The sequence below is a fragment of the Lepidochelys kempii genome, chromosome 3 (assembly GCF_965140285.1).
Source record: "Lepidochelys kempii isolate rLepKem1 chromosome 3, rLepKem1.hap1, whole genome shotgun sequence".
NCBI lineage: Eukaryota > Metazoa > Chordata > Testudines > Cheloniidae > Lepidochelys > Lepidochelys kempii.
This window is the reverse complement of record NC_136382.1, coordinates 61143111-61168524: the sequence shown is the minus strand read 5'-3', so window position 1 is coordinate 61168524 and position 25414 is coordinate 61143111. Positions and strand designations below refer to the sequence as shown.

The 25414-nt window shown below is 40.3% G+C and overlaps 1 protein-coding gene across 1 annotated transcript in view; it reads left to right on the top strand.

The window, feature by feature from the left end:
* IMPG1 (interphotoreceptor matrix proteoglycan 1) overlaps nucleotides 1-25414 on the top strand; it is an 88555-nt gene that overhangs the window by 53435 nt on the left and 9706 nt on the right. The window contains exon 13 of the mRNA XM_073335128.2: nucleotides 24566-25128. Coding sequence (XP_073191229.2) covers nucleotides 24566-25128 — 563 coding nt within the window. The remainder of the gene's footprint in view (nucleotides 1-24565; nucleotides 25129-25414) is intronic.

Below are 25414 nucleotides of genomic sequence, written 5' to 3'. Positions count from 1 at the left end.
CTAGCACAGTTGATCACTGTAAAACAAAAATAAGAAGTCACATCAGGGGACCTAGAAAAATGGTTAATATGTTATTTTTACTTTTAAAAAAATAAGTTTCATGTCTATGGGCCTCTCAGAAGAAAAGAATCCATGGTAGAGATTTGTGTGAGGAGATATCCGTGTGTAGTATGTGATGTCTACATTTCCCTCATCCTAATCGCCTAATCCAAAATGGCCTTCCCTGCCATTTCCTTTCTGGACACAGTAAAGAACCACATAGAAAATGAGACTAGCGTTCTGAGAGGAGTAGGACCAGAGTGAATGCCATTCAAGATTGGACTAACAGATCAAGTACTCCAGTACATTGTCTCTGATTGCAACCAGAACCAGATGTTGCAAAGGAAAGTATCATACTGGATAGTTGTAGTATGAAATAACATGTTCAGTCCCTCCAACTGCAGGTGGTTAATTGTTGGCTTATGTTCTGAGTGTTTATATATTTGTAGATAATGTAGCTGCAAATGAAAATAACTGTTGGCTGAAATGGTAATTTCTTGCCACAGTCAAAAATTGTATTAGGCTTTTAATTTCATCGGCAGCCATGGTACATGCTGTGAACTGCTGCAAGACTCTCTCACACATTGTACACTTTATTCTCATTCTGCAGTCTTCTTTCTCACACATGGAGTTCTGAAACAAAAGAAAACCACACACTTTTTGATCAGCACAGTGCTCTGAAAATTCTAAGGAATAAGAAACACTTCTCTGCCTGAACAATCTGTGCATTGTACTTGAAAATAATGTTTTTGATAACAAGTGTCATTAATAACTTTATTTTCAAATACATTGCACATCTTATTAATGCAGAGTAGCACATCTCATCTTTCAGATGCAGGGCTGATCAAAAACAGTAGTTTTCCTTTGATAAGCAAGCATGGGCATGAAATTATACCTTTCATAGTTTAAAATGCTCCATTTATCTCATTGTCATTCACTCACTGGTTGTAGACTTAGTGGCACCAATCCACATGATTGCTGAATATTGCATTTTTCTAAATAAATGAAAAATACTGTATCCACACAGCTCCCTTTTTGGTTACCTCTCTATTGGCTACCTCAGCAAAGCGGCATGATTTATTTGTTTCACTTCAGTCATTTCCAGGTCACAGACCATGAAGAATGTGTTAATTATGCTGAATCACAGTTAGCACCTAACTGATTTTCACCGGAGACCTGTTTCTTGCCCCAGGATCCAATTTGTTTGGCTGAACCCCCTTCCCATGATTCCAGTGTAGGACTATGGATCAAATGGCTCTCTCAGTATAGGCTCTTCTACCTCAGGACTCTGATATTTGGTGTTCTGTCTGAGACGAGGCAGTGCCATACCTACCTGATACTCATGCAACCTAACAACCAAAATTAGACCAAAGTATTACAACCCACAGGAGACTACTGTGTGCCACACAGAGAGAATAGGAGGGACCAGTGCCTGAGGCCCCTGCAATGGCAGAGAATTTTATTAAATGAAACATACTCAGGTAATCCTATCAAGAGACTGGCACCCAGATGCTGCAGAGGAAGGCAAAAAACCCTGACAGTCATTGCTAGTCTGACCTGGGAGAAAATTCCTTCCTGTCCAGCAGTTTGGCTTGTTTCTTTTAATAAAAATTCAGGCTAACTATCTGTAAGGGTATGTCTACACTGGAAACTTCAAAGCACTTCAGTGGGAACGCTCCTGCGGCTGCGCTTTGAAGTGCGAGTGTCACGTGCGAGCGCTGGGAGACAGCTCTCCCAGCGCTCCTAGCAATCCACCTCCACGAGGGGATTAGCTGCAAGTGCTGGGAGCGTGGCTTGCTGCACTCAGAGGGCTGATTTTTCAGTCCCTGAGCCAGCACGTTAGAGCACTATAAAATGTACGTGTATACAAGTCCTAATATGCTACAGTTAGTGTTCCCATATCTTGTTCCCAATTAGTGTCACCATACATGCTTAGAAATCTGCCGTGTTCCAGTCCTTCCTTAGACTTCTTAAAAAAGACACGGCATAAAATTGTTTTAGGCCCAAATTTGAGGAAGGGAAAGTACATATTATGTAACATCCCTGGGTGGATAGATTCTTCCATGTATACTATATGGAATTTACCTTCCCTTAAGGAAGTTAAAAGATACTTCTCTCTTCTCCTCCTCCCCCCGTCCTTTATAAATTGAAGTGGGATTCCACTGGCCTTCATTTATCCCTTTCTTCCTCCCATTGAAACGTATGACCATTTCTACTACTGCACTGTGAAAATACGCAAAGAATGTTGAATTTTCTTCTATCCATAAATTATTTTTGCTATCCTTTAGAGGGTCTTCAGACTTCTTCACTGAATTCTTTTCCATTAATCTTTGAAAAATACTTAGTCATTTGTTTTTATTCTCATTAAGCTTGTTCTTGTGAATTCAATGGGAATTTTTATTCCATACTTTTAAATGTTGCTAAGGAACATTACATACCTATTACATTATAATCCACTATGTCCTATAGTGTTTTTCAACATTGTAATGACTATGAGGTGCAGGAAGAACAACCAAAAAGGAAATTGTTTAATTTCCAGTGTAATTTTCTCTCTCAAATTCTTCCCAGATTACTTGGAACTCTGTTACATTTTTCATTCGGTTGATTTTTAACTACTTATGTTATTTGCTCCAGGCAAACATAGCACTGATTGTTAACTGAGGACAGATGTGGTTTTTGCCATCTCTACAGTAATATCCTCTGTGGGTCTAATCCTGCGAGGTACAGTGTTCAGTGGTACTTGGAGGTGCTCAGCACCCTGTGGAAGTGAGCTCTTTATCCATAGTATGCGAAGGAAAGTTTTTTATTGGGCAGCTGTGTTAAATGCTAGCAGTTCTCAAAAATCAAATAACCCTATTAAGCTGGCAAAGTCATTTCCCCCAAACACAAGATCCATTACTTTAGCACCTGCTTGTATCCAGGTGTATACAGGGGCACATAATCATGCCCATTGCAAGACTGTGCAAAAAGACTCTATAATCAGTTGTGTAACTGAGTAATATTAGAGAAATACAGTATTTATGGAATGGTGATGGCTAAGAAAGTAGATACATTATGGGTATGCCTACTTTATAGCGGCTACAGCAGCAATGGGTTTTTTCCATCAATGTAGTTAATCCACCCCTCTGAGAGGCAGTGTCTAGGGCAACAGAATAATTCTTCCATCAACATAGCTGCATCTACAGTGCGGGTCAGCCTTGTGCAACTTGGTTAGGTCAGTCTAATTTTTCAGAATAGCCTAGCCTATGTTAGTGGCAATACATGGTTGTATATATTATCACTTATTAATTATAATACCCCAAAGCATGCTGGATGCTTCAGAGATTTTGGAAGTATTTCCACTGAGGTTGATGGGAAATTGAATAGTGGACACATTTAAAAAGTTTTCTCCTTTTTGACAGCTGCTACTAGTTATAGCAATATTCCCAGTGTTCTCTGGATTTTTCTCTTCTGTGAATTACACAGTTCTTATAGGAGTGTACTTACATTTCAAAGATTAAAATGTTTATTTAATTTTATCCCATGGATATCATTCAAGAGTATGTTGTTGATGATAGAAAGTCTGAGAGACATATAAAATTGCTGAGTTGGATGTATATAAGCTGGTGGTTTTCTACTCTGCAAGTGGCTGCATTTTCATAATGGAAATACTTGGTAAAATTTGATAAGCAGTGTAGGATTTTTTGGAGGTAAGGCTGCTGTATCATCTGTTAACTAGTTGTGCTATTAAAACTTTCTTTCTCTTTGAATTTCTGTATTCCTCCCTTTAAATCCATTGACACTACAGCATTTTCTCATAACTGGCTCTCCTGAAATTTAACACTCTGATTTTCCCCCTTCTTGGTTCAGCTTTTATTATAGTTATGAATCTGACTCATTCACTATTACTTACACACACCACAACTTCTCTAGCTTCTTCATCCAGTCACGTCCAGTCTCTTACTCATACAGTCCTGGTTCAGCAAGGGACTCGGGCACCGGAGTAATCTTATTTTGATCTAAAGTTAGGTATGCTTAAGTACCTTGTTGGATCCAACTCAAAACACCCCTATGTTATAGATTCTTTCTTTACACAGTGTGGAAAGCAACTTGCTACACAGCAGCCATGCTAACTTACTGGCTTAGTTACACTTGCCACTTTTTTTTTTTCCTTTTTCATAAACCAGGCTTATTGTTATCTATTTCTTGCTTCTTTCTGACAAAATTGCCCATCACATTTTCTTTGTAAAAGCATGAAATCCGTGGGTTAGATTCTCATCCCTACTCAGACCCTCTTTCACTGGACAAAAGGGCTGAAGGAGTATAAAGGGTCTCTAAAAGCCCTAGTTCTGGTGGGAGGAAATTCCCCTATGGTTGCTCTAAGGGAGACCACAAGCTATCATCCAAGGATTTCCTCTCGTGCCTTAGTGTTTGGGAACATGCCAATGGTGGGGTGAAGGTGGTAGAGTTGTGCTTCAGTCCCTAAAGCATCCCAGAATTAGGAAGGTACAAAGGTGGCTTCCAGGCAACTCAGCATCCTCACTCCCACCTGGCTGCAAGTACTGTGCCACTCTTCTTAGAGGTGCAGCACAAACACTCATCCTGTGTAACTGCTAGCATGAATTAGGGATGAGACCCAGCCACACCATTCAAAACCAGATGTTCAATCCCAATGCCCCCCTCCCAAAGTTTTTGGTTTAAACTGATCTCTAGTCATACATCATTTCTCTTTATTATAGTTCCTCCAGAATCTAAATTACTGCCATTTTTTCCTTTATAAACAGTGCAAGGTCAATTCTGCCCTTTTCCATTTTCTTGAATGTCCATTAAATAGTCTCTGACCCTCAGTATCTTGTGTCTATGTATTTTGACTTCCCTCCGGGGCTAAACTCATCATATCCAAACCTCCCCTGTATGCTTAAAGTACTCATTATCCTATTCCTTTTGCAATCTTCCTCTATTTCCACACAATACTCTTTAATAATTGTACGGGAGGGAAATCACAGATAATATACTATATGGCTTATTGTTGAAAAATACAAGAAAATATTAAGGCTACAGCAAAGGAAGCAGGGCAAATTTCTAATGTGTAAGAGAAAAGCATTTGAAAATCTTAGAAACTGACCAAAAAAATGAAAAATAAGGTTACTTCCAAAGTAGTAAGAATTTCTTTAAAATGATTAGGGCACGTTTTAATTAACATCTGAAGAATTAAATTAAATTAAATTAAATTAAAGTAATTTAATTAAGCATCTGAAGAAGTGGGGGGTTTTACACACGAAAGCTTATGCCCAAATAAATCTGTTCATCTTTAAGGTGCTACCGGACTCCTTGTTGTTTTAATTAAAGTTATTAATGCATTCTATTGGCATTTTATTAATAAAATCTCTAGCATTATATAAGAAATAGTATTTCTGAGGGCATCATTCCCAGAGATACGCTCTGGAAATGCACTAAAAGTAACTAGTTTGGACCCTGTGGTACATAACAATCAGCACATGGACTGCTGGAGATGACCTAAACCTTTGCCATTATATTGCATTTGTACATTTCATAGAGTCACAGGCCTTGATTGCTCCCCCGATACCTGTGGGAGATGAAGATTCTGCAAGGATCCTCTCTCAGTTTTCTTAGGATCATTCTTTGACCATGCTGAGGAGTGGGTGGTGGTTATGCACCCTAAGCCCCATGGTTCTGTGCCTCCAAGCCTGCTCTGGTACCCTCCCAACCCCTGCACTCAGGTAAGGCAGCATGGCTCCTTCACACACCACATTTCTGCTGCAGTTAATACAGTCTTCTGCTCATCCTTTTGAGCTAATATTTGACAGTGATCAGATGCTAGATCTCCGGAAGAGCTGAATATCATATAGACATGACTGTATTTCTGGTATTCTTTCCGCCTCATGTTCATTCCCAGCGGCCCAAAGGTCCATTATTGTAAAATGTCACCTTTAACATGACATTCCACTAGGCCGGATCTTAAACTCAAATTGCAAAGAAAACTCCATTTTTTATTTCTTACAAGAACTGCTCCAGATGTTTCACAGTGATTGGAATTCAGTCCATATTATGTATTTGACACCAAAGGCATTTTTTCCTTTCCCCAAATCACCAGTTTTAAAGGGTAAGAATTCTTCTATTTTCATTATTCTCTCTTTTGGTTTCCGTGAATTCTCTTTGATCAGAAACTGACAAGCTTCTCTTAATTTTTTTTTCCGTCAAATTCTCGGTGCACCCTTTTGCTGTTTCTCATTATCACTGGCTGCTTCAGAAGTGCTAAGAATACTCGTTATGGGAGCACTACTTCACCCAGTACTCTAAGGAGTGAAAAGGTAAGTCTAGCTATGTAACTTTTTCAAGCATTATCTACGGCTTTGATTAGTCTGACAATTATCTTTAAACTGATAGTGAGAGTGGCTGTAAAGTGACTAGCAGGCCTGTAATATGACCACAGAAATTCCACTGAAAAGGCTAAGGACAGGATGTTCTGTACTTCTTGACCAGAAATGTTTAAAAGAGGACTGGGCGGAAAATACATACTAAGCTGATTGTTTTGGCAGAAGTCGAAAAGGAGGACTCAAAATCAGAAAGCACGGTCGATATTACAGTACGTGAATAGCATATGGACAAATGTAATTTAGTCTGGTTCTCAGCTATGACTATGGTGGGAACACTAGAAGAACCTAAATAGAAAAAAAAAAGATAGAATAAAATAATCAATATCACATCTTCAAATCATGCTTAAAGTGTTAAACTAAAAATCAACACTAAGAAAGTCAGTTGCATTTGGGCATTCTTCACAAGAACTGTGAGGGGGAGAGAGACCACTGCATAGACATTTCATGATTTCAGATTTAAATTACCCAGTCTCTCCAATTAATGGTTACATCAATGTAAGATTAAGCTTTACTGCTTTCAAATATGATTCATCACCTTTTGTGTGTCAAAAATATGCAATACATATATGTTATCAAAGCCGGTAACATATTATACTTTAGATGTAACTCATAATTCTATGGACCTGTTGATATTATTCTATGCAGCATAAAAAACTGTTCAAACACATGTCAAGAAAAGTTACCTTGCCAGACAAAATTCTGCTAGTCCGCATGCTTGAGCCCAAAATGTGCCAAATGGAATCTGAAAATGCAAAAACCTGTTTGATAGTTTAAAAACCTATGTGACACACCCAAAAATGTATTTATAAACTAGCTATTAACAAGCTGTCCTTAGAGACATAATAAGAAACTTAAAAACACAAGAGAAATTCTTAAATTACATGATAATCTAGAGAGGCTGTTTCTATAGATAATTTACTCCAATATCATTCAGAATGTCTTTATAGAATAGACTAACAAATCTGTGAGCTAAACACTACATATTTTAAAAATTGCTTCCAAAAAAAGCCATTTTCACAATAGCCCAGACTGCAAAGGGAATCATTCCAATCCACTGTGTTAGTTTTCCTACATTTCTGCAAGATTTCTCTTAATTAAAGAAATAGGAAACAAAGCAGTAACATTAAAATAATACCTTGAAAGAAATGGTTAAGATTTATTTTAAGTCTGCAAATTAAGAGTTGAGGATGAAATTGTGTCCCTCACCAGCCTGTATGTGTCTGGTTATTGAAGCTCACACAGTATATAGTAAGAAACTGCTCAGAGATCACTGCAACCTTTATAGTTACTTACTGGTTAAAGGGACACTGTTACGGGACCTTGAAGATTATTCTTCCCTCTTTCAGTAAAAATATCCTGTCCTACGTGCTATCTTTGTTAGAAATTCTGGCTTCCAGGAATGTGTATGGAACTAAAATTTTGATTTTAAAAATCACTGCACTTAACTTTTTAGGGGGTTCAATGACCCTTCAGTATTAGGGATTAGATTTATAAGATAAAGCCAGACATTTTTAAGAGTGGCTTGGCATAGCTGTATCCTTTAAAGATGGTATTGACACTGTTGTTTTAAATATTATGGCATCAGTCAATTTAAACAGACACACAGGGCCAAATTTTCAATAGTGTATATAATAAATTGTGTGGGCTCATTTGAACTTATGAAAAATCCGAAATACACGTGTAACTCTTGATGCATATACATATAGACATTTGTTCTTGCACATCTGAGTCTGTTCATGCACATTAAAAAAATTGGCCCTGACTATTGTTTGAACATACTGTAGGTTATTCTATTAAATTCTTAACACTACTTCTCAGTGTGACGCTGTTCAATTTCCAGTAGTTCGTGGAAAAGTAAATTCATGAAAGGATTAAGCACTATTACAAGTAATGATGCCCATGGTCTACAAGAAAGAGTCAATTCCCTTTCTAATGCTTTGGTCTATTATTCTGTAGGGCTTTTCTCCAAGCAGGTAGAAATCTAACGCGTTAGCCCCATAAAGGAATGACATCATTGTGTGTGTCAGTATGGCATTTGATTAATAGAAGCCTTTCTGCAGAAATTATTATAAAAATGAGTTTCTTGCTCATTTAGTTGCATTAATAGATTTAACTTTCATTTCAATTTTCCCCCTTCATTCAAAGAATTTTTTGTTTGATTAAAGCTATACTATTCCTTTGCAGATGGGAATATTGGTGCCATTGACCAGTAACTGAGCTGGTGACAGAAAAGAATATATTTTCTTCATTACCACATACTCTGTAAGTAATTGGAAGCTGCCATGCAAATTGCACCAACAGGAGTTTCTAACAGAGGATGCTTCTGATGGTTGGAATGGCTATACCTGGAAACTGACTGGGTAATTAAGTAAAAGGGGAATATTATTACGCAGTTGGCTATTCATTTTCTGGCTGTAGCCAAGTCAAGCTACCTCATATTTGTGAGCAGACTAGAGGAATTCAGTTCCTCAGTTTTGCCCTCCCAGTGAAAAGATTTTTAGGAACTGAAAATATTTCCACCAGAAATTTCATTTTGGAATCCAGTACTTTATCCTAGCTGTTTACATAGCTTAGAGGAGCAAAGAGTGCAGCTGTACAGGACTTGGTTTGTGAGTAGTGCGGTCAATTAATAGCAGTTAACTCATGCAATTAACTCAAAAAATTAATCACGGTTATTTGCAGCTTTAATTGCACTGTTAAACAATAGAATACTAATTGCCATTTATTAAATATTTTTGGATGTTTCTCTACATTTTCAAATATATTGATTTCAGTTACAACACAGAATACACAAAGTGTACCGTGCACACTTTCTATTATTTTTATTACAAATATTTGCACTATAAAAATGATAAAAGAAATAGTATTTTCAATTCACCTCATACAAGTACTGTAGTGCAATCTCTTTATCATGAAAGTGCAACTTACAAATTTAGTTTTGTTACATAACTGCTCTCAAAAACAAAACAATATAAAACTTCAGAACCTACAAGTCTACTCAGTCCTAGTTCTTGTTCAGCCAATCACTAAGACAAACAAATTCGTTTACAGGAGATAATGCTGCCTGATTCTTATTTACAATATCACCTGAAAGTGAGAACAGGTGTTCACATGGCACTTTTGTAGCCGGCACTGCAAGATATTTATATGCCAGATACGAATGTTTACCATATGCCCCTTCACGCTTTGGCCACCGTTCCAGAGGACATGGTTCCATCCTGATGATGGTTGTTAAAAAAATGCATTAATTAAATTTCTGAATCAACTCCTTGCGGGAGAATTGTATGTTTCCTGCTCTTTTTTACCCACATTCTGACATATATTTCATATGATGGTAGTCTTAGATGATGACCCAGTACATGTTGTTTGTTTTAAGAACACTTTCACTGCAGATTTGACAAACACAAAGAGAGTACCAAACTGAGATTTCTAAAGATAGCTACAGTACTCAACCCAAGGTCGAAGTGCCTTCAAATCTGAAGTGTCTTCCAAAATCTGAGAGGGATGAGGTTTGAAGCATGCTTTCAGAAGTCTTAAAAGAACAATACTCCGATGCGTAAACTACAGAATCCAAACCACCAAAAAAGAAAATCAACCTTCTGCTAGTGGCAGCTAACACAGATGATGAAAATGAACATGTGTTGGTCCACGCTGCTGTGGATAGTTATCAAGCAGAACCCGTCATCAGCATGATGCATGTCCTCTGGAATGGTGGTTGAAGCATGAAGGGACTATGCATCTTTAGTGCATCTGGCACGTCAATATCTTGCAATGCCAGCTACAGCAGTGCCATTTGAACACATGTTCTCACTTTCGGGTGACATTGTAAACCAGAAGCGGGCAGCCTTGTCGCCTGCAAATGTAAACAAACTTATTTGAGCAATTGGCTAAACAAGAAGTAGGACTGAGTGGACTTGTAGGTTCTAAAGTTTTACATTGTTTTATTTTTGAATGCAGTTATTTTTTGTATGCAGTTATTTTTTTGTACATTGCTCTACATTTATAAGTTCAACTTTCATGATAAAGAGATTGCACTACAGTAGCTGTATTAGGTGAATTGAAAGATACTATTTCTTTTGTTTTTACAGTGTAAATACTTGTAATAAAAAATAAATAGAGTGAGCACTGTACACTTTGTATTTTGTGTTGTAATTGAAATCAATATATTTGAAAATGTAGAAAACATCCAAAAATATTTAAATAAATGTTATTCTGTTATTAACAGTACAATTAATTGCAGTTCATTTTTTAACCGTGTGATTTTTTAAATTGTGATTAATTTTTGTAATCACTTGACAGCCCTATTTGTAAGCCTTTCATCTGTGTAGACTTTGGCGTAACCTGGTTTGGATCACTAGTAAAGTGAATTTGAGGGTCTTATTCTATTCCCTCCATTAGACAAATTGTTCTGCATCTCAGAATCAGGCATAATTCAACATGACTAGCCATCCCTTTGGAGGACATGCTCAAAAGTGGAACTATGTAGGTCAAGAAGGATATGGATTAATTGGCAGAAATGTGAGGAAGCTCATACTGTGCCTATTTGTACCATGTTTGATTGTAGCCATTTTTACTAGCATCTGACCTGCCTGAGTCCTCGCATTTAGGGCCAGATTCACCAGTTATGCCTTGGCTACTTTAAACTGCTCTGGTGATGCAAAGCATCCATAAACCTAATTTGACTGTCCAATTAAGGCAAAAGATATCTGTGTTGCTTTGCTTTGCTCAAGTGGCAAAAAGCATTTGGAGTTTACCAGCAATTTGCCCACCTTGGCCCAAATCCTTAAAGGTATTTAGGTGTCCCACTCCCACTGAAATCAAAAGGCTCCTAAATTAAGGATCTGGGCTATAGTGTTTATCAAGCTGGCCAAATTGAAGTATGTGGTAGCCACACACAACAGATATTTCTCCAAAACAGTAGGGCCCCCACGTTTGGACAGACCCTTCAATTTCTCTTACACACACTCTAGTAGTGTCAGGAATATGAAAAATAAGATGATTGCATACATCATTTCAAAGGCATATTGGCTTAGGAATATAAAATATCTGTTCTTTCAGTGATTTCCAGATATAGGCATTTGCTTGAACTGAGAACCTATGTGAAGGCTATTTTCATTATTTTCCCTTGTAAGTACAGAAATGCTGGAGAGGCCGGGGCACCTCAGAGTTGATCATAGTCAGTTTTCCTTTTTAAAACATTCAATATTATGTTTGGTTTTGGTTTTAGAAAATGAGGCGCCATGTTCTTATCTCATGGGACTTTTGTATTGTTTTTGTTATTGCATAGACTAATAAACTCTGGTACCACAGAGCTGCATGTCCGAGTATTATGTTGTTCTTCATCTTGCAGATAATGGTAATTTGTCATGTTGCTCTATCAGTAGAGAAAAGAAGAAAAGGACTCTAGGGTTTTAAGCGTCCTATTTAGAATTTCATTTCAAATCACTTCCTCAGTTCTAGAGTATATGCATTGTTTATGAGGCTTGTCAAAATTTAATTTAAAATTGCTCCCACCTAATCCACACAAAAATGGTACTCCAATCCCTTACTTATGCCATGCTTCAGAAAGCTCCAGAATAAAATATATTATCCACAGTCGCAATTCAGCAACATCTCGTGTACCTAGCTACACATTTCTTTAAATTTTCAGGTGTTCTGTAAAGTTTTTGGTTATATTGATAACATCCCTCATTTTAAACACTTGGATATGTCAACATATTTGCACTTTTGAGCTTTGATTGCATATCAGTCTGCAACGGGAATTGGAGTGGTGAGTCCTACCCCTAGTATTATGGTTTTGGGTAAGCTTCTCATTGCTCATCATTGAGTCAGCTTCTTTTTTAAAGTACATTCATCTCAGAGATGCTTTGCATCTCAATTTTTCTGTTGCTCCACTGCCTTCATTCATTTAAACACTGATTTCATCTAGACCTTCTTGTTTGATATGGTGTGTGGCTTGTTTGAGAAGGAATTTAATACTGATAAATACAAATAGCACATTGTTCTCTTTAATGAAGAATTTTAATACAAAATTATGGTTTTAATAAACCACTGAAAGTAGCACCTAATATACTAATGAAGCTATCAAGGTAATTTTACAATCTGTTTTCATTGTACATGTCCTTACTGACTCCGTACCCTCAGGATTATTCTGGACTCAAGCAGTTCATCCCTTCTAGCAACCTGTTACTTGTAGGACTGAGTTTTACAACATTTGAAAACTAAGGTGTTATTTTATTTGGAAAGTTGAATAATAAGTGAGTTAAGGGTTCACTGAACAATAACCCTGACCTTCTTTCACATGACTGTACTGTAGCTTTCATGACCCACCACTGACTTCCTGTCATGTCAGGTTTCTAATTAGGCTCACCCCATTTTGGTATTCTCATAAAACGCAGGGACAATAACCCCACACTGCTCTTGCTTGATGATCCTCTAATTAGAGATAACTATTTTAGGCAGTTTATAGTATTAGTTAATAAGACAGGTGGGAGGAAAGGGAAATGCTGTCTCTTTCACATCACTATGCTCACAATATACTTCAGCAAACAGCTGGGTTAGTGCATTGATTTTGAGAGTCCTGCCTTCAAAATGCAGCATTTCTGGAAACATCATCCCACCCGGCCTGACCTAAGCCCTTTGAAGTTAATGGAAGGATTCCTGTTGATTTCAATGGATGCTGGATCAGGCCCAGTGTCAACCCCTTAGTATTTTTTACACTGCAGTGTCTTCCCCCATTGAAGAGATTAATCATGAAGTGGAGTCAAGTAGTGCTGCACAGAGACATTGGGGATATCTTTGAACACCTCCTCATAAAATAGTGGCCCCCCACAAACCTCTTTTCCACTTCAGTCAGGGATATGCACATATTTTGGAACAGGTTACTCCATAGAACTGTGCTTACATTGAAGAACCTTGATAGTGCCAAAGACCCGCAAGACCTAAAATTCAACCTGCAAGTTCCACAAATGTATGAAGTTAGTAAAGGTGCATAAAGATAGATAGATAGATATAAAATCAGATATATAAAATGTCCTACGCAGTCCCTTGTCTGTGTTTTTATCTTAAAGGCACTAATTCTTCACCAACACCTCATTAAAAAAACCATGTTCTTAGCAGTAGCACTTGAAAGAATTCAGCATCAAAGGAGGCTGTGGAGCCCACAGGTAAGGAACTATCAGTGAAAAGAGCAGGGCTTTTATATATAAACAGAAGCATCAAATGCCTTGAAGGAAAAAGCCACAGGCAAATATCTAATTGAGGTATATAAAGTCCTTAATGAAACAGAAAATGCCAAGTTGAATTAGTATTTTTAGACCATAAGAAATTATGAGACAAGGCATGTGGGAATGCAAATTGAAAAAAAAAATGAATTCAGAATAAAGATCACTGGAACCAAGTCCCTCAGAAAACTGTAATGAGTAGAATTTCTAAGTGAACAAGATTGCCAAGACGGACACAATGGGGATCACTGAAGGAACACTCAGAAATGCTATGGGGCAGGAGCACACAGTGGAAGGAGGGTCACACAAAATTAGCTTCTGTTATTTCCATGAAAATTATGGCATACCCAAGTATAGCAGTGTGCATTTGAGCTTATGGAGCTGCATCCCCATACTGGGGTCCTCACTGATCAGCACAGTGAATATGGGGCTGTAATAAATACAACTGAAGATCTTGTGGTTTAAATTTAGATGTCATTGTTTCATGTATGTGAAGAAAATAGCGAGTTCAATCCTTGAGGGGGCCATTTGGGATCTGGGGCAAAAATTGGGGATTGGTCCTGCTTTGAGCAGGGGGTTGGACTAGATGACCTCTTGAGGTCCCTTCCAACCCTGATATTCTATGATTCTATGATTCTCCGATCTAGGGTGTGGCTACATTTCAAGCTGGACAAGTAATTCCTAGCTCAAGGAGATATAGCCACGCTAGCTCAGATCAAGCTAGCATGCTAAAAGTGTAAGTGTAGCCATGGCAGCGCGAGCTGCAGAAGGGGCTAGCTTCCCCAAATACATAGGCATTCAAAACACTAGGTATGTATACAAGGTAGCTAGCCAGCCCTACTGCTGAAGCTACACTTGTACTTTTAGCACGCTAGGTCGATCAGAGCTAATGCGAGTACATCTCCTTGAACTGGAAATTAATTCTCCCACTCCAGTGAAGACATACCCTTAGAGAGTAAATTTTCTCTAGTCTGTAGTATGATTGTGCTAGTAGCATCACCAATTATTAAGGTTGCTGACACTTCCCATTAAAAGAGCCTGTTTTCAGGGGCTTATAACTTTGCGAGATTTTAACAGTTTGGACTGAAATTTTATATATTGAGTGTTGCCTCAGGCTAAATTAATTTTTTTTTGGGGGGGGGGAGAAATCAGCCCAAATTGTTCAGCCATTCCTGAGACCAAGACTAGGAGAAAACACTTTGTTTTGCCCACATTAAAAAATTCTCATAGCTTTTTCTTTGAAAAGCTCTCACACCTCCATGCTTTGAAACACGGACTTGAAATTTGACAGAGTGGCCTATGTATCAGGGATGTGCCTCTGAAAAGTTCACCCACACATTTGGCCAGGAGATAAGGCTCTGAAAAACTGAAGTTCACACATGCTCAGTAGAGACATCTTTGCTTTTTTTTAAGTTAATTTTTTAAGCCAAGGTAGAAAAGGACTGGGCAGGGACCAGTTGGAGGGGACATTGCAGAAGGAGTTAAACTTAGAGCAATAAGAGCCTGTGACCACTACCACACCCTCCCATTCAGATCATGGAATGGAAGCAATATTGTTGAGTCTAACCCTTCATCTGCAATATAATTAGACTGTATCATAATACATGTACAAAAAGGGGGCCCAAATTAAAGTGGTACAGGCAACCTTAATTCTGGCATTTTCTATCTCCTGAGTTGACTTCACAACCTTAATAGTGTTATTTTAATGTAGTTTTTGTGTGTATGTGTACAATATTACTATCTATTTGTATTTGTCCTGTGGTACAAAATCAAGTTTTCACCCAGAGGCAGTGTGATGTCACCTGCATCTTCATAGGTAATATGATGACAGTGCACAACTGCAATGCATGGGGACTCCCAAAATAAATTCAGGCCTTGTTAAACAACAGTTAGCAACTACATACCATTGAATAGTCCTGGGCTAGGGTTGTAGAATGCAAAACAGACCTGTGAAAATTTGGACTGCCCTGAAAATTTCAGGACAAGTGATAACCAGTGGTGAACTGGAGCCGGTTCACACCAGTTAGCTAGAACCGGTGGTTAAATTTAGAAGCCCTTTTAGAACTGGTTGTTGAGCGAGGGACAACCGGTTCTAAAAGGGCTTCTAAATTTAACTGGCCAAAAGTGGTGCCTTAGGCGCAGACTCCATGGGTGCTCCAGCCCTAGAGCACCCAAGGGGAAAATTTGGTGGGTGCAGAGCACCCACCGGCAGCTCCCCGCCCCACTCCCAGCCCCAGCTCACCTCCATTCTGCCTCCAGGTCCTCCCGCGAACGCACCGCCCCTCTCTGCTTCTCCGCCCCCCCCCCCCCGGCTTCCCACGAATCAGCTGTTCGCGTGGGAAGCTGGGGCAGGCTGAGAAGCAGGCCGCGGCTTCCTGCTCAGGTCCAGGGAGGCGGAGCGGAGGGCAGCTGGGGCGGGAGGGGCGCGAGGAGGGCTGCCCGCCCCGCAGCAGGTAACCCGGGAGGGGCCGTGCAGGGGAACCGCTTCCCGCCCCAGCTCACCTCCGCCTCCCTCGGCCTGAGTGTGAAGCCACCGCCTGCTTCTCAGCCCTCCCAGGCCTCCTGCTGAACAGCTGATTCGTGGGAAGGGGGGATGGAGAAGCAGAGCGGGGCGGCGCGTTCAGCGGAGGAGGCAGAGCGGAGGTGAGGTGATCTGGGGCCGGGCGGAGAGCTGCCGGTGGGGGCTCTGCACCCACCAAATTTTCCCCGTGGTGCTCCAGCCCCGGAGTACCCAGGGAGTCAGCGCCTAAGGGGGGAGGGATAGCTCAGTGGTTTGAGCATTGGCCTGCTAAACCCAGGGTTGTGAGTTCAATCCTTGAGGGGGCCATTTGGGATCTGGGGCAAAAATTGGGGATTGGTCCTGCTTTGAGCAGGGGGTTGGACTAGATGACCTCCTGAGGTCCCTTCCAACCCTGATAGTCTATGATTCTATGATAAGGTGCCACTTTTGATGTGATCAGTGGGGGAGCGGCCACTCCCCCTGCTCCTCCCCTAGCTGCGCTCCCCCACCCCTAGGAGCCAGAGGGACCTGCCAGATGCTTCCTGGGAGCTGCCCCAAATAAGCACTGCCGGAACTCCCCACCTCGCCCCCGGCAGGTCCCTCTGGCTCTTAGGGGTGGGGTGGGCACCCACTATGGTGCCCACGAAACCCTCCTGCCTGGTTCTGGGGGCAGACGGGGACAGGGGAGGGGGTGGATGGGGCAGGGGTTCTGGGGGGGGGCATCAAGGAACACGGGGGATTGGATGGGGCAGGAGTCCCAGGGGGCGGGGGTGGGCAATGACCCCCTCGTGGGGTGAGGAGGGAACCCGTTGTTAAGATTTTGGCAGCTCATCACAGGTGGTAACCCTAGTAGGAACGGCTAGGAGACCTGAGGTTGTTTAAGACTCGAGATTAGAGCTGCGTCAAATTTTTCCTCTGAAACTTTTTTCTAGAAAAAAAATATGCAGACAAGGTAATAGAGCTTTCCAAGACTATTATACCCTGTAGGGAAATAATTCCTTGTTCTTAGAGAATGAGGTTGGGGGGTTGATTTGTTTTTTAATAATTACAAAAGGATAATCTAACTTTATAAGTAAAATAAACACCTTATGATCACAGCCAGGATTCTTTTTGGTGACTCAAATCCACATGATTTGTTCTCCCTGTTGAGGAATTAAACTCTGTGTCTAGAAAATCACTCTTACAGCGATTTAATATTGCAGCGTGTTCAGGAAATGGCCTCTTTTAATTTAATGTTTAGACACGTATGCCAACAGCAGTTTAGTTTTAGACATCATAATAGCCTCATTATCAGACAGCATGGTGGGGATTTCCATTCTTCATCTGGGAAAATCCAAAATAAAATGCAAAAGTTTCACTTTTTCATACAGTGCCAAAGCTTTATAAACAGTGTCTTTGAAGAAATGTTATCAGCATGGTTCTGTATCCTTAATCGTTTATCTAGTAAATAGTTAACAGTCTAGTAAAAACTCAGAGAAACAATGGGAAATGTCCAAAGGCAAAGGTCTTTGGATTCAAAACTTCTACATATTTCATTCATGCATTAACAACTCAGAAGGATCATTTGATCAAAATCAGTTATGAACAGTGAGCAAACAGAAGCTGAGCCATGCAGCTTGCCATAAAATGGCTGACGCTCATTTTTCTACTGATTTTAATGGAGGGTCTTTTGGAACACTGTCTTGTGTTATATGACACATGCTTATTCAAACACAAAAGAAAACGAGGACTCAATCACAAGGCTCAGCACAATGCAAAGATTCTGGAACTGCTTCTCTGTTGCAGTAAGGAGCCTTTATATCGCTCTGGTAGCGTAAAGGGCGCAAAAATGGTCTGTGGGAGGGTCCCTCTTTGTAAATCCCCTCTGGTGTAGCACTGTTAGAGCTGCTGCCATCCACTGTCCTTGGTGTGAAGGGGCAAGTTGGGGGCACGGCTAGAACACCGATGATAAAGCTATTCTCTGTGTGTCGCGGCCCACCGGGGGTAGAGTAGACCTGAGGCTCTTCTAACCTACATTGGTGGTTGTGCACCAACCCCAAATGTCCCCAGACCACAAGAAGCACAAAGATGTCTCATACCCAACTTTGCCCCCCTGCTGCCCTCTATTCAGGGTCTTAGCCATGGACGGACTGAGAACTGGGGCCTCTGTTTCCTAGGCCCTAGTTTATCATTTAAATTGATTATTCTGATGCTGACAATGGTTACAACTTCCCTTTGTAGGTAGCTGGTAAATTCACCCGGAAAGGGACTTTTAAAGATTTGTGTAATATTGGAATAAATGTTCATATAAGCTATAAAACATTTCCAATAATAAAGGCATTTTATTATTGGAACCCAGACCCTCTTAAGATTGAATCTTGGCTCTGACTTTTCAGACGTGTGTACTGGTGACCTGCAGCTCCCACTGATTTCAGTTGAAAATGTGGGAGCTCAGCATCCTTGAGAACCAGACCCAACATAGAATCATAGAATATCAGGGTTGGAAGGGACCCCTGGAGGTCATCTAGTCCAACCCCCTGCTCAAAGCAGGACCAATTCCCAGTTAAATCATCCCAGCCAGGGCTTTGTCAAGCCTGACCTTAAAAACCTCTAAGGAAGGAGATTCTACCACCTCCCTAGGTAACGCATTCCAGTGTTTCACCACCCTCTTAGTGAAAAAGTTTTTCCTAATATCCAATCTAAACCTCCCCCACTGCAACATCTTTGTCCTATGCCCTTCAGCTCAACATGCATTTAAGGTATTTCCTATAAATCCGGAAAGCCCAGTTAAAACCAAGAGAGATGGAGAACTAGCAATACATCTGCCAACCATCACCCTGATCACTTTGCTTGGGTGTCGTGTCCCATTTCCCCCTCACCTTTCATCTGCTTTGTATCTTTCAGAAATAGGTTCTTCAAAGCAGGGTCTTTCTATATGTATATATAGCACCTAGCAGATTTTGGTTAATGAGGGTTATAAGGAGAGTAGTTGCACAGGATAGAACTCAGGAGTCATAATATCAAACTATTTTATCAGTACAGTACCAATTGTTAGGGAGTATTGTTACTCTTACAGGTTTTGTTTTGTTTTTTTGGGTGACATCTGCTTTATTGGGTGAGGTGTGGCATTTAGGAGTTAGCAGTGGGCATTTAGGAGTTTGGCTTCTTCTTGCCAAAGCCCCGATTGTACTGCATGTGTCTCTCGGCACGGCCAGTCTCCTCCTCCTTCTTCTCTTGCTTGGCAACCTTGGGAGTCTGGCCTCTCACCTTCCCAGCACAAGCCAGGGAGCCATGGACCTTACCATCCAGCATGCGAGCAGCCACTTCCAGGGTGGTAAACTCTCTGATGCCACATTGCCCAATGAGAGATTTGTCCTCCAAGGGAGTTCCACCCAAGAGAACCACCTGATCCTCAGGTGCCGTGCCCTCCAGGGACTCAATGTGAGCCTTAATGTGAGCTACTGTTTCCTGTCCAGACACCTAGGGTGTGCAGCTTCTGAGCACTGATGAACAGCTGCATGGTTGCCGCTATGCACGAGACGCCACCCCCATACAACGTCACAGGAAGTGCTTTTAAAAATACTATAATCTTCCACAATAACAGTCTAACACAACAGTACGCTGTCATAGGACAATATTTGAGAATATCACAGAGTCACTTTCCTCTCACGCTGATTAAGGTAATTTATTAAAATAAGTAAGCAATATTATCCCTAAACCAAGTCTCTCTCCCTCTGCTTCACTGCAGAGTTTCTGTTAGCACTTCTCCCAAACCCTCTTCTGCCTAGATTCCTGCTATAAAGAAATAGTACTCATCTTCACAAGTAGTGTTTGAGTTATTACTATCGTAATATAGATGCATTGTTGCTAACACACAGGGCTGGGCATCAGAATTGTATTGTATTCAAGGCCTAAAATTCACTGTGTGAATTCAGATGAGTCACTTAAAACTACCTGTCTCACAAATACCATCACAATTTCACAGTCTGCCAAACTCAAGACCATAAATATTCCATTTTAATTTATCATTTTGGGACAGGGATGCTGCAGAGGGTTGGTGATTTTCCTAAAAAAATTGTTTATCCAACACTAATCTCCACCAAACTAAAACCTATTTCTGAGCACACTTGTACCTCACTGCAATCTTGTCTTATTCACTGTCAATCTAACAGCTGATTGTGCCATCAATAAAAGAGAGGACTTATTTACCACAGGACATGGTTAGGTTTATTTGATATAAAACTCTGCCCATTCCCTGATTGATCAGTGTCACAACAAACCATGAAAGTGAGGAGATGGGAATGATTTATTGCTACAGCTGTCAATAAAATGGGGATATAGATTTTAAAGCTCCTGTAATTTGATTTTATTAAATTTATACACACACACACATATATTACAACTAAAGGAGACTGTTTAGCATATATGCCTATTGACTGTCATATACTCAGCTCTACCTGTTTGTGCTAACCAAAACCCAATTTACTTGGATAAGGGCAGAGGGAGTTCATTATTTTTGTATTTAGAAACATTTCTGCAACTTCAGTTTATGAGATATACATACTCAGTTTCTGATTTGATGGTATTTGCAGTATGGACCCCAGTTTTAATGCTGAATGACACAGGAGGAGGTCTTTGCACTGACAAACTAATTGTGTATGCAGTTGTATTATTGTTTATTGTTTCTATTGTGGCAGCACCTGAGGATTTTAACCAAATGTTAAGGCCCCATACTTTGGTATAGCATTTACTGTGGACATCACATACACCATTAATGTAACTGAATACTGTACATGGCTTCAGTTTCATCCAGTGTCCTGAGATTTCTCTTCTGGCCCTAATAGGACGATAGTTCCTGTATTACATTTTCAACATTGCAAATTGTATGTTGTGCCTGCACTCTTGTGTGGAAGAAAATATAGATTGACTCTCATTTTATAGCCCCTTTGCACTTTCAGGGATCTGTAAAGTGGTCTTAGAATAAATACGCCCTCAGCCTCTCCATTTCATTCAGTGGTGTTTTTACACTTTCATAGCATCCAACAATCAATAGTGTCACTCATGGATTTAACAGTACTGTTTTCTTTTCCCCAAGTGTCAATGCTCTGACTTCCTTTTAGTGTTGAACGTTGTGGCATGGTGTGTGTTTTATATAAAAGTCACTTGAAGAAGGAGCCATTAGGTGGGTGATCTGTCAAAATGCAGTTGTGTAATGTAAGCAAACTGGTGTTCTGACTGATTTTAACATCTAGCTATACAATGTCACCAGGATATAATTCTTCTTTCCATACAACCTGTTCAGCTTCCTAGAATCATTGCGCTGAGCTTTTAATGCTCAATTCAAATCCAGTTAGCTTCATCTCACTTGGCCAGGTCTTATACCCAGGTAGTTCCACTGTTTTCTGTCAGCTCACTCCTGAAGTAAATGAGATCAGAACCTGTCCCTAATCATTCAACCAGCAATCAGAATCAAAGTTTACCTATTAATTAGAAAAATCACCTCATCTAAATAAGGATACTGTTGTGACTAAGGGTACTTTTGTCCAAAATAATAAGGTGTTCAACGAATAGGGGTCTGCACTTATGAAGGAGAAGGCAGCAGAATTGGTCGGGAAGGTTTGCCGGGCTTGTAACAGGGAAGAAAGAGACAAATGAGCCGCAAGCCGCCTCCTATCACCCGCTGCCTGTGTGTCCTATTTTTATAGCGTGTTCACCACTGTAGTATATAATTAATAACCCCTATCTTCAGAAGGGCAAGAGATATATTCAGCCACCTTCCAATGCCCTTGCTATCTGTTGTTGCTTCCTCCCCAAACCTCTGATTCTGCTACTTCCAGAAGGGGAGTATATTACAGGATGTAATCTCTCCAATTATCTTCCCTGTAGCAAGCCAGGTGTTTGTTTCTGAGTGACTGTTTCTTGCATAGCCACAAGGGTACTGTGATATGCTTTGGGATACAATGTTACTGTCATAGTAAACTCAAGTATTTAACAAAACTTTGCCTAGTATTTGTATTTTCCAAGGTAAATATCAGCGAATTACAGAAATACAATATACGGTCCTGTTACTCAATGCCTGCCTAAAGCAGTATTGGAATCTGATTTTTGCATGGTGCCTTTCATACTGGTATTCAAGCAGTTTGCAGTGGAATAAACTGATGTAGTGACTGTGTAGGCAGAAGCAGCTGCCATAAGGCTGTTAACAGACTCTGCTTTACCCAAGAAGGAACTGTACCCCATTGCACCCTTATTCTTTTTCAGAAAGGGCAATAAATTGTTCAAGCTGGACAGTCAGAAAGACCTTTGTTCATCCATTCATCCAAAAGATGGAGAGCGCTTGAAAAAAATGAAGCACTCTAGAACTCAGCTTATAGGAAGGAATGACTTAACATTTGTACCTGCTTTTACCCTAGAAACCGATACTGGCAAAAGTGTATAAACTCAATGATACGAGATAATGCCAAATGACAGAGTGCTGTCGTCTGAGCAATGCCATCCCAACTGCTAACGTCATAAACCATGACAAACAGTCCAAAGGTTTCCTTCTAGGTCAAAAACATCTATCAAGGCACTTCTATGCCCCTCTCACCATAGGATCTGAGAGCCTCTCAGACATGAATGAATCACAACAGCTCTAAGAATGGAAATTGAAGTAGAGAGAGAGATCAATGGACTTTCTCACAATCACATAGGAAGTTTGAGAATTGAACCCAGATCTTCCAAGGCCCACTGCATTATCTTAACCACAAGACCAGCCTCTTTTTAAGTGCTTTGACCAAACATACCTCAAACAGGGTAGGTCAGTGAATTATCAATTTGAATATATATCTCCACATAACAAAGCCATGGGAAAACAAAATGATGAATGAAAGAAAATATGTACCCGTTATTTTCCCACCTTGCACAAGGTGGTGACTAAGACAGGAAGACTAATTTTTTTTTCAAGGGCCTAATTCTGAAGTCTTTAGAACTGCACATACAGTTGAGGGCAGATTTTGGTACAGGGCATCTATTTTGAATGTCTGATCATCCTAAAGGAAAGAGGACTTGGAGATTTTTGTAGCTCCCCACCAAGGAACACTAGCTTTCAGCTAACATATGAAAGAATTCTCATTGATAATTAAAAGAACAGTGAGTGGCAGCAATATTTTAAGAATGGGCTCACGAAAGGACAAGAATTCCCTTTAGACTTGGAGACACTCTGATTGACAGGATTTATCTGCAGACAGGAGGGGTGAGGGAGTAGCATATTTCTTTACTTTCCCATTTAACAGAAAAGGTCTCCTGTAACCATTATCAAGAGATGAGGCAACGCATTTATACTAAGGTTCTCTCTCGTGGAAATGCATATTTGTTCCTAACCCTACAGATTGGATAAGCACAGGCTCACAACTTGTGTCATTTGAAGAGAGGGGAGATCATATGGAGGGTTTAGGGATAACTGTACTTGGGAATATTTTGAAAATACCTCTTTTTTTCCCTCTCTCCTCCCAGTCCAGTCCATTCTAAGGGGAAATATTTGCTCTTCAGAAGTATTTTTGAAGGATACTGCCAGGATAAGTGATCTCTGGCAGGGATTATAAAGTAGTGTCCAAAGATGGAGCAGATTCCATCAGAGGCTGGAAATCACCCTCACTTTCCTGCCAAGTCAAGTCAGGTGTTTTGACTAGGAGCCCATCCAGCCCCCTAACGAGGGCACCACTGGGAAAGAGCGAAGTTACCCTCTTTAGTCTGAAGTTGAAATCTGTCATTTTCTGTTATCTTACTACAGTAAGTTAGCTGCTTGTTTGAATTCAAACAGTCTCATTCTTCATGCTTAAGATTTGAATTTCAGCGACACATTCCTAGACTGCCTCTGAGCTCCAGCAGGCATCTGAAGGGACCCTATAATCGGGGGGCAAATGGGTTGTTTTAAATGCAGCAAATGATTCTTTAGGAGGGTTTTGTTTGTTTTTTAAATAGCATAAATACAAAAGACATATTTTGTATCTGAGGAGGAGGCACAGGTTTGTACAACCACATTTTGAGGTCAGTGGCAAATGCCATCTTTAATCTTTCACAAAGCGGGAGTGGCCAGGAATGACTCAAGCCCTGCATTGATACAAGCAGACAAGTCAAAGCTGCAACCTGCACTTTCAGTCAGTGTAAACCGACAGTGGGATTACGTGTGTCAAAGCCACACAGTGCGTTAGCAGAAGTTAGGGAAACACTTACAACGTGTAATTATCACTTAAACAAAGCACACACAAAGCTCAGCACGTAACCATGTGGACTGAGCATTTTCCTCCATTTTCTTACTAAGTCATCAGAAAGTGGTCATAATAAGACTGTCATGTTCCGATGAGGAGTATATTCTCCTTAAAAATGTCTCACTTGAAATGCTATATAAATATTTCATTATGTATATTTTTCAAAGTTAAATATTTGCCTCCCCCCACCTTTTGCAGCCGTAAAGATCATAGATCCTCCAGAATCGTCAGGTGATGATATTTTATCAACAGACAGAACTTTGCCTTTCTTTATTGATTCAAGTGACCACACCACCTCCCTGCCTGAAGAAGTCATCATAGCCACATTACCCACTGACCAAATCACACTACTGCCAGCAGTGATTAGTCCACCTCACAGCCACTCCATTATCATAGATCAGTCCTTTGAAATAACCAGTTCACCAACGCCAGCAGCTGATAGCAGCATCCCTACTGGCTTCAAAACAGGAGTGCAGGATATTGCTGCAGAACTGGACAGAGTCCACACGATGAGCACAGCAACGATGGATGAAGTAGAGTATGGCAGTGGATATATTTCCGGGTTGGCGAGCCAGCCAGCAGGAGCCACTCCGGCTCCTACACTGAAGTATGTAACCACTAGCTCCATGACAACGGCAGCCAAAGGCAAAGAGCTGGTGGTTTTCTTCAGCCTGAAAGTAACCAACATGCATTTTTCTGATGACCTCTTCAACAGGAGTTCTCTGGAATACAGGGCACTAGAGCAACAATTCATGCAGCTGGTGAGTAAAAACAGATAGTCTGCGATGTATAGTATTTGAGCACACATTAAAGAAAAAAGATTTTCCTTGTTAGCTTATATTATTGCTCCCCAGATTAGCAGAAGCAATAAAAAGAGACAAGCTACTGGGGCATTCATCTAGAAAACGGATTTATTCTGACCAGATCAGTAAGCTAAGGAGGAGCTGGAAAACACAACTGTATGAAGTAGAGCACAGTATAGGGCCCTGTCGTCCAGTTTAATAAAACACCTTGAACTACTGTAACAAGTAACTTTTTTTTTAGTCT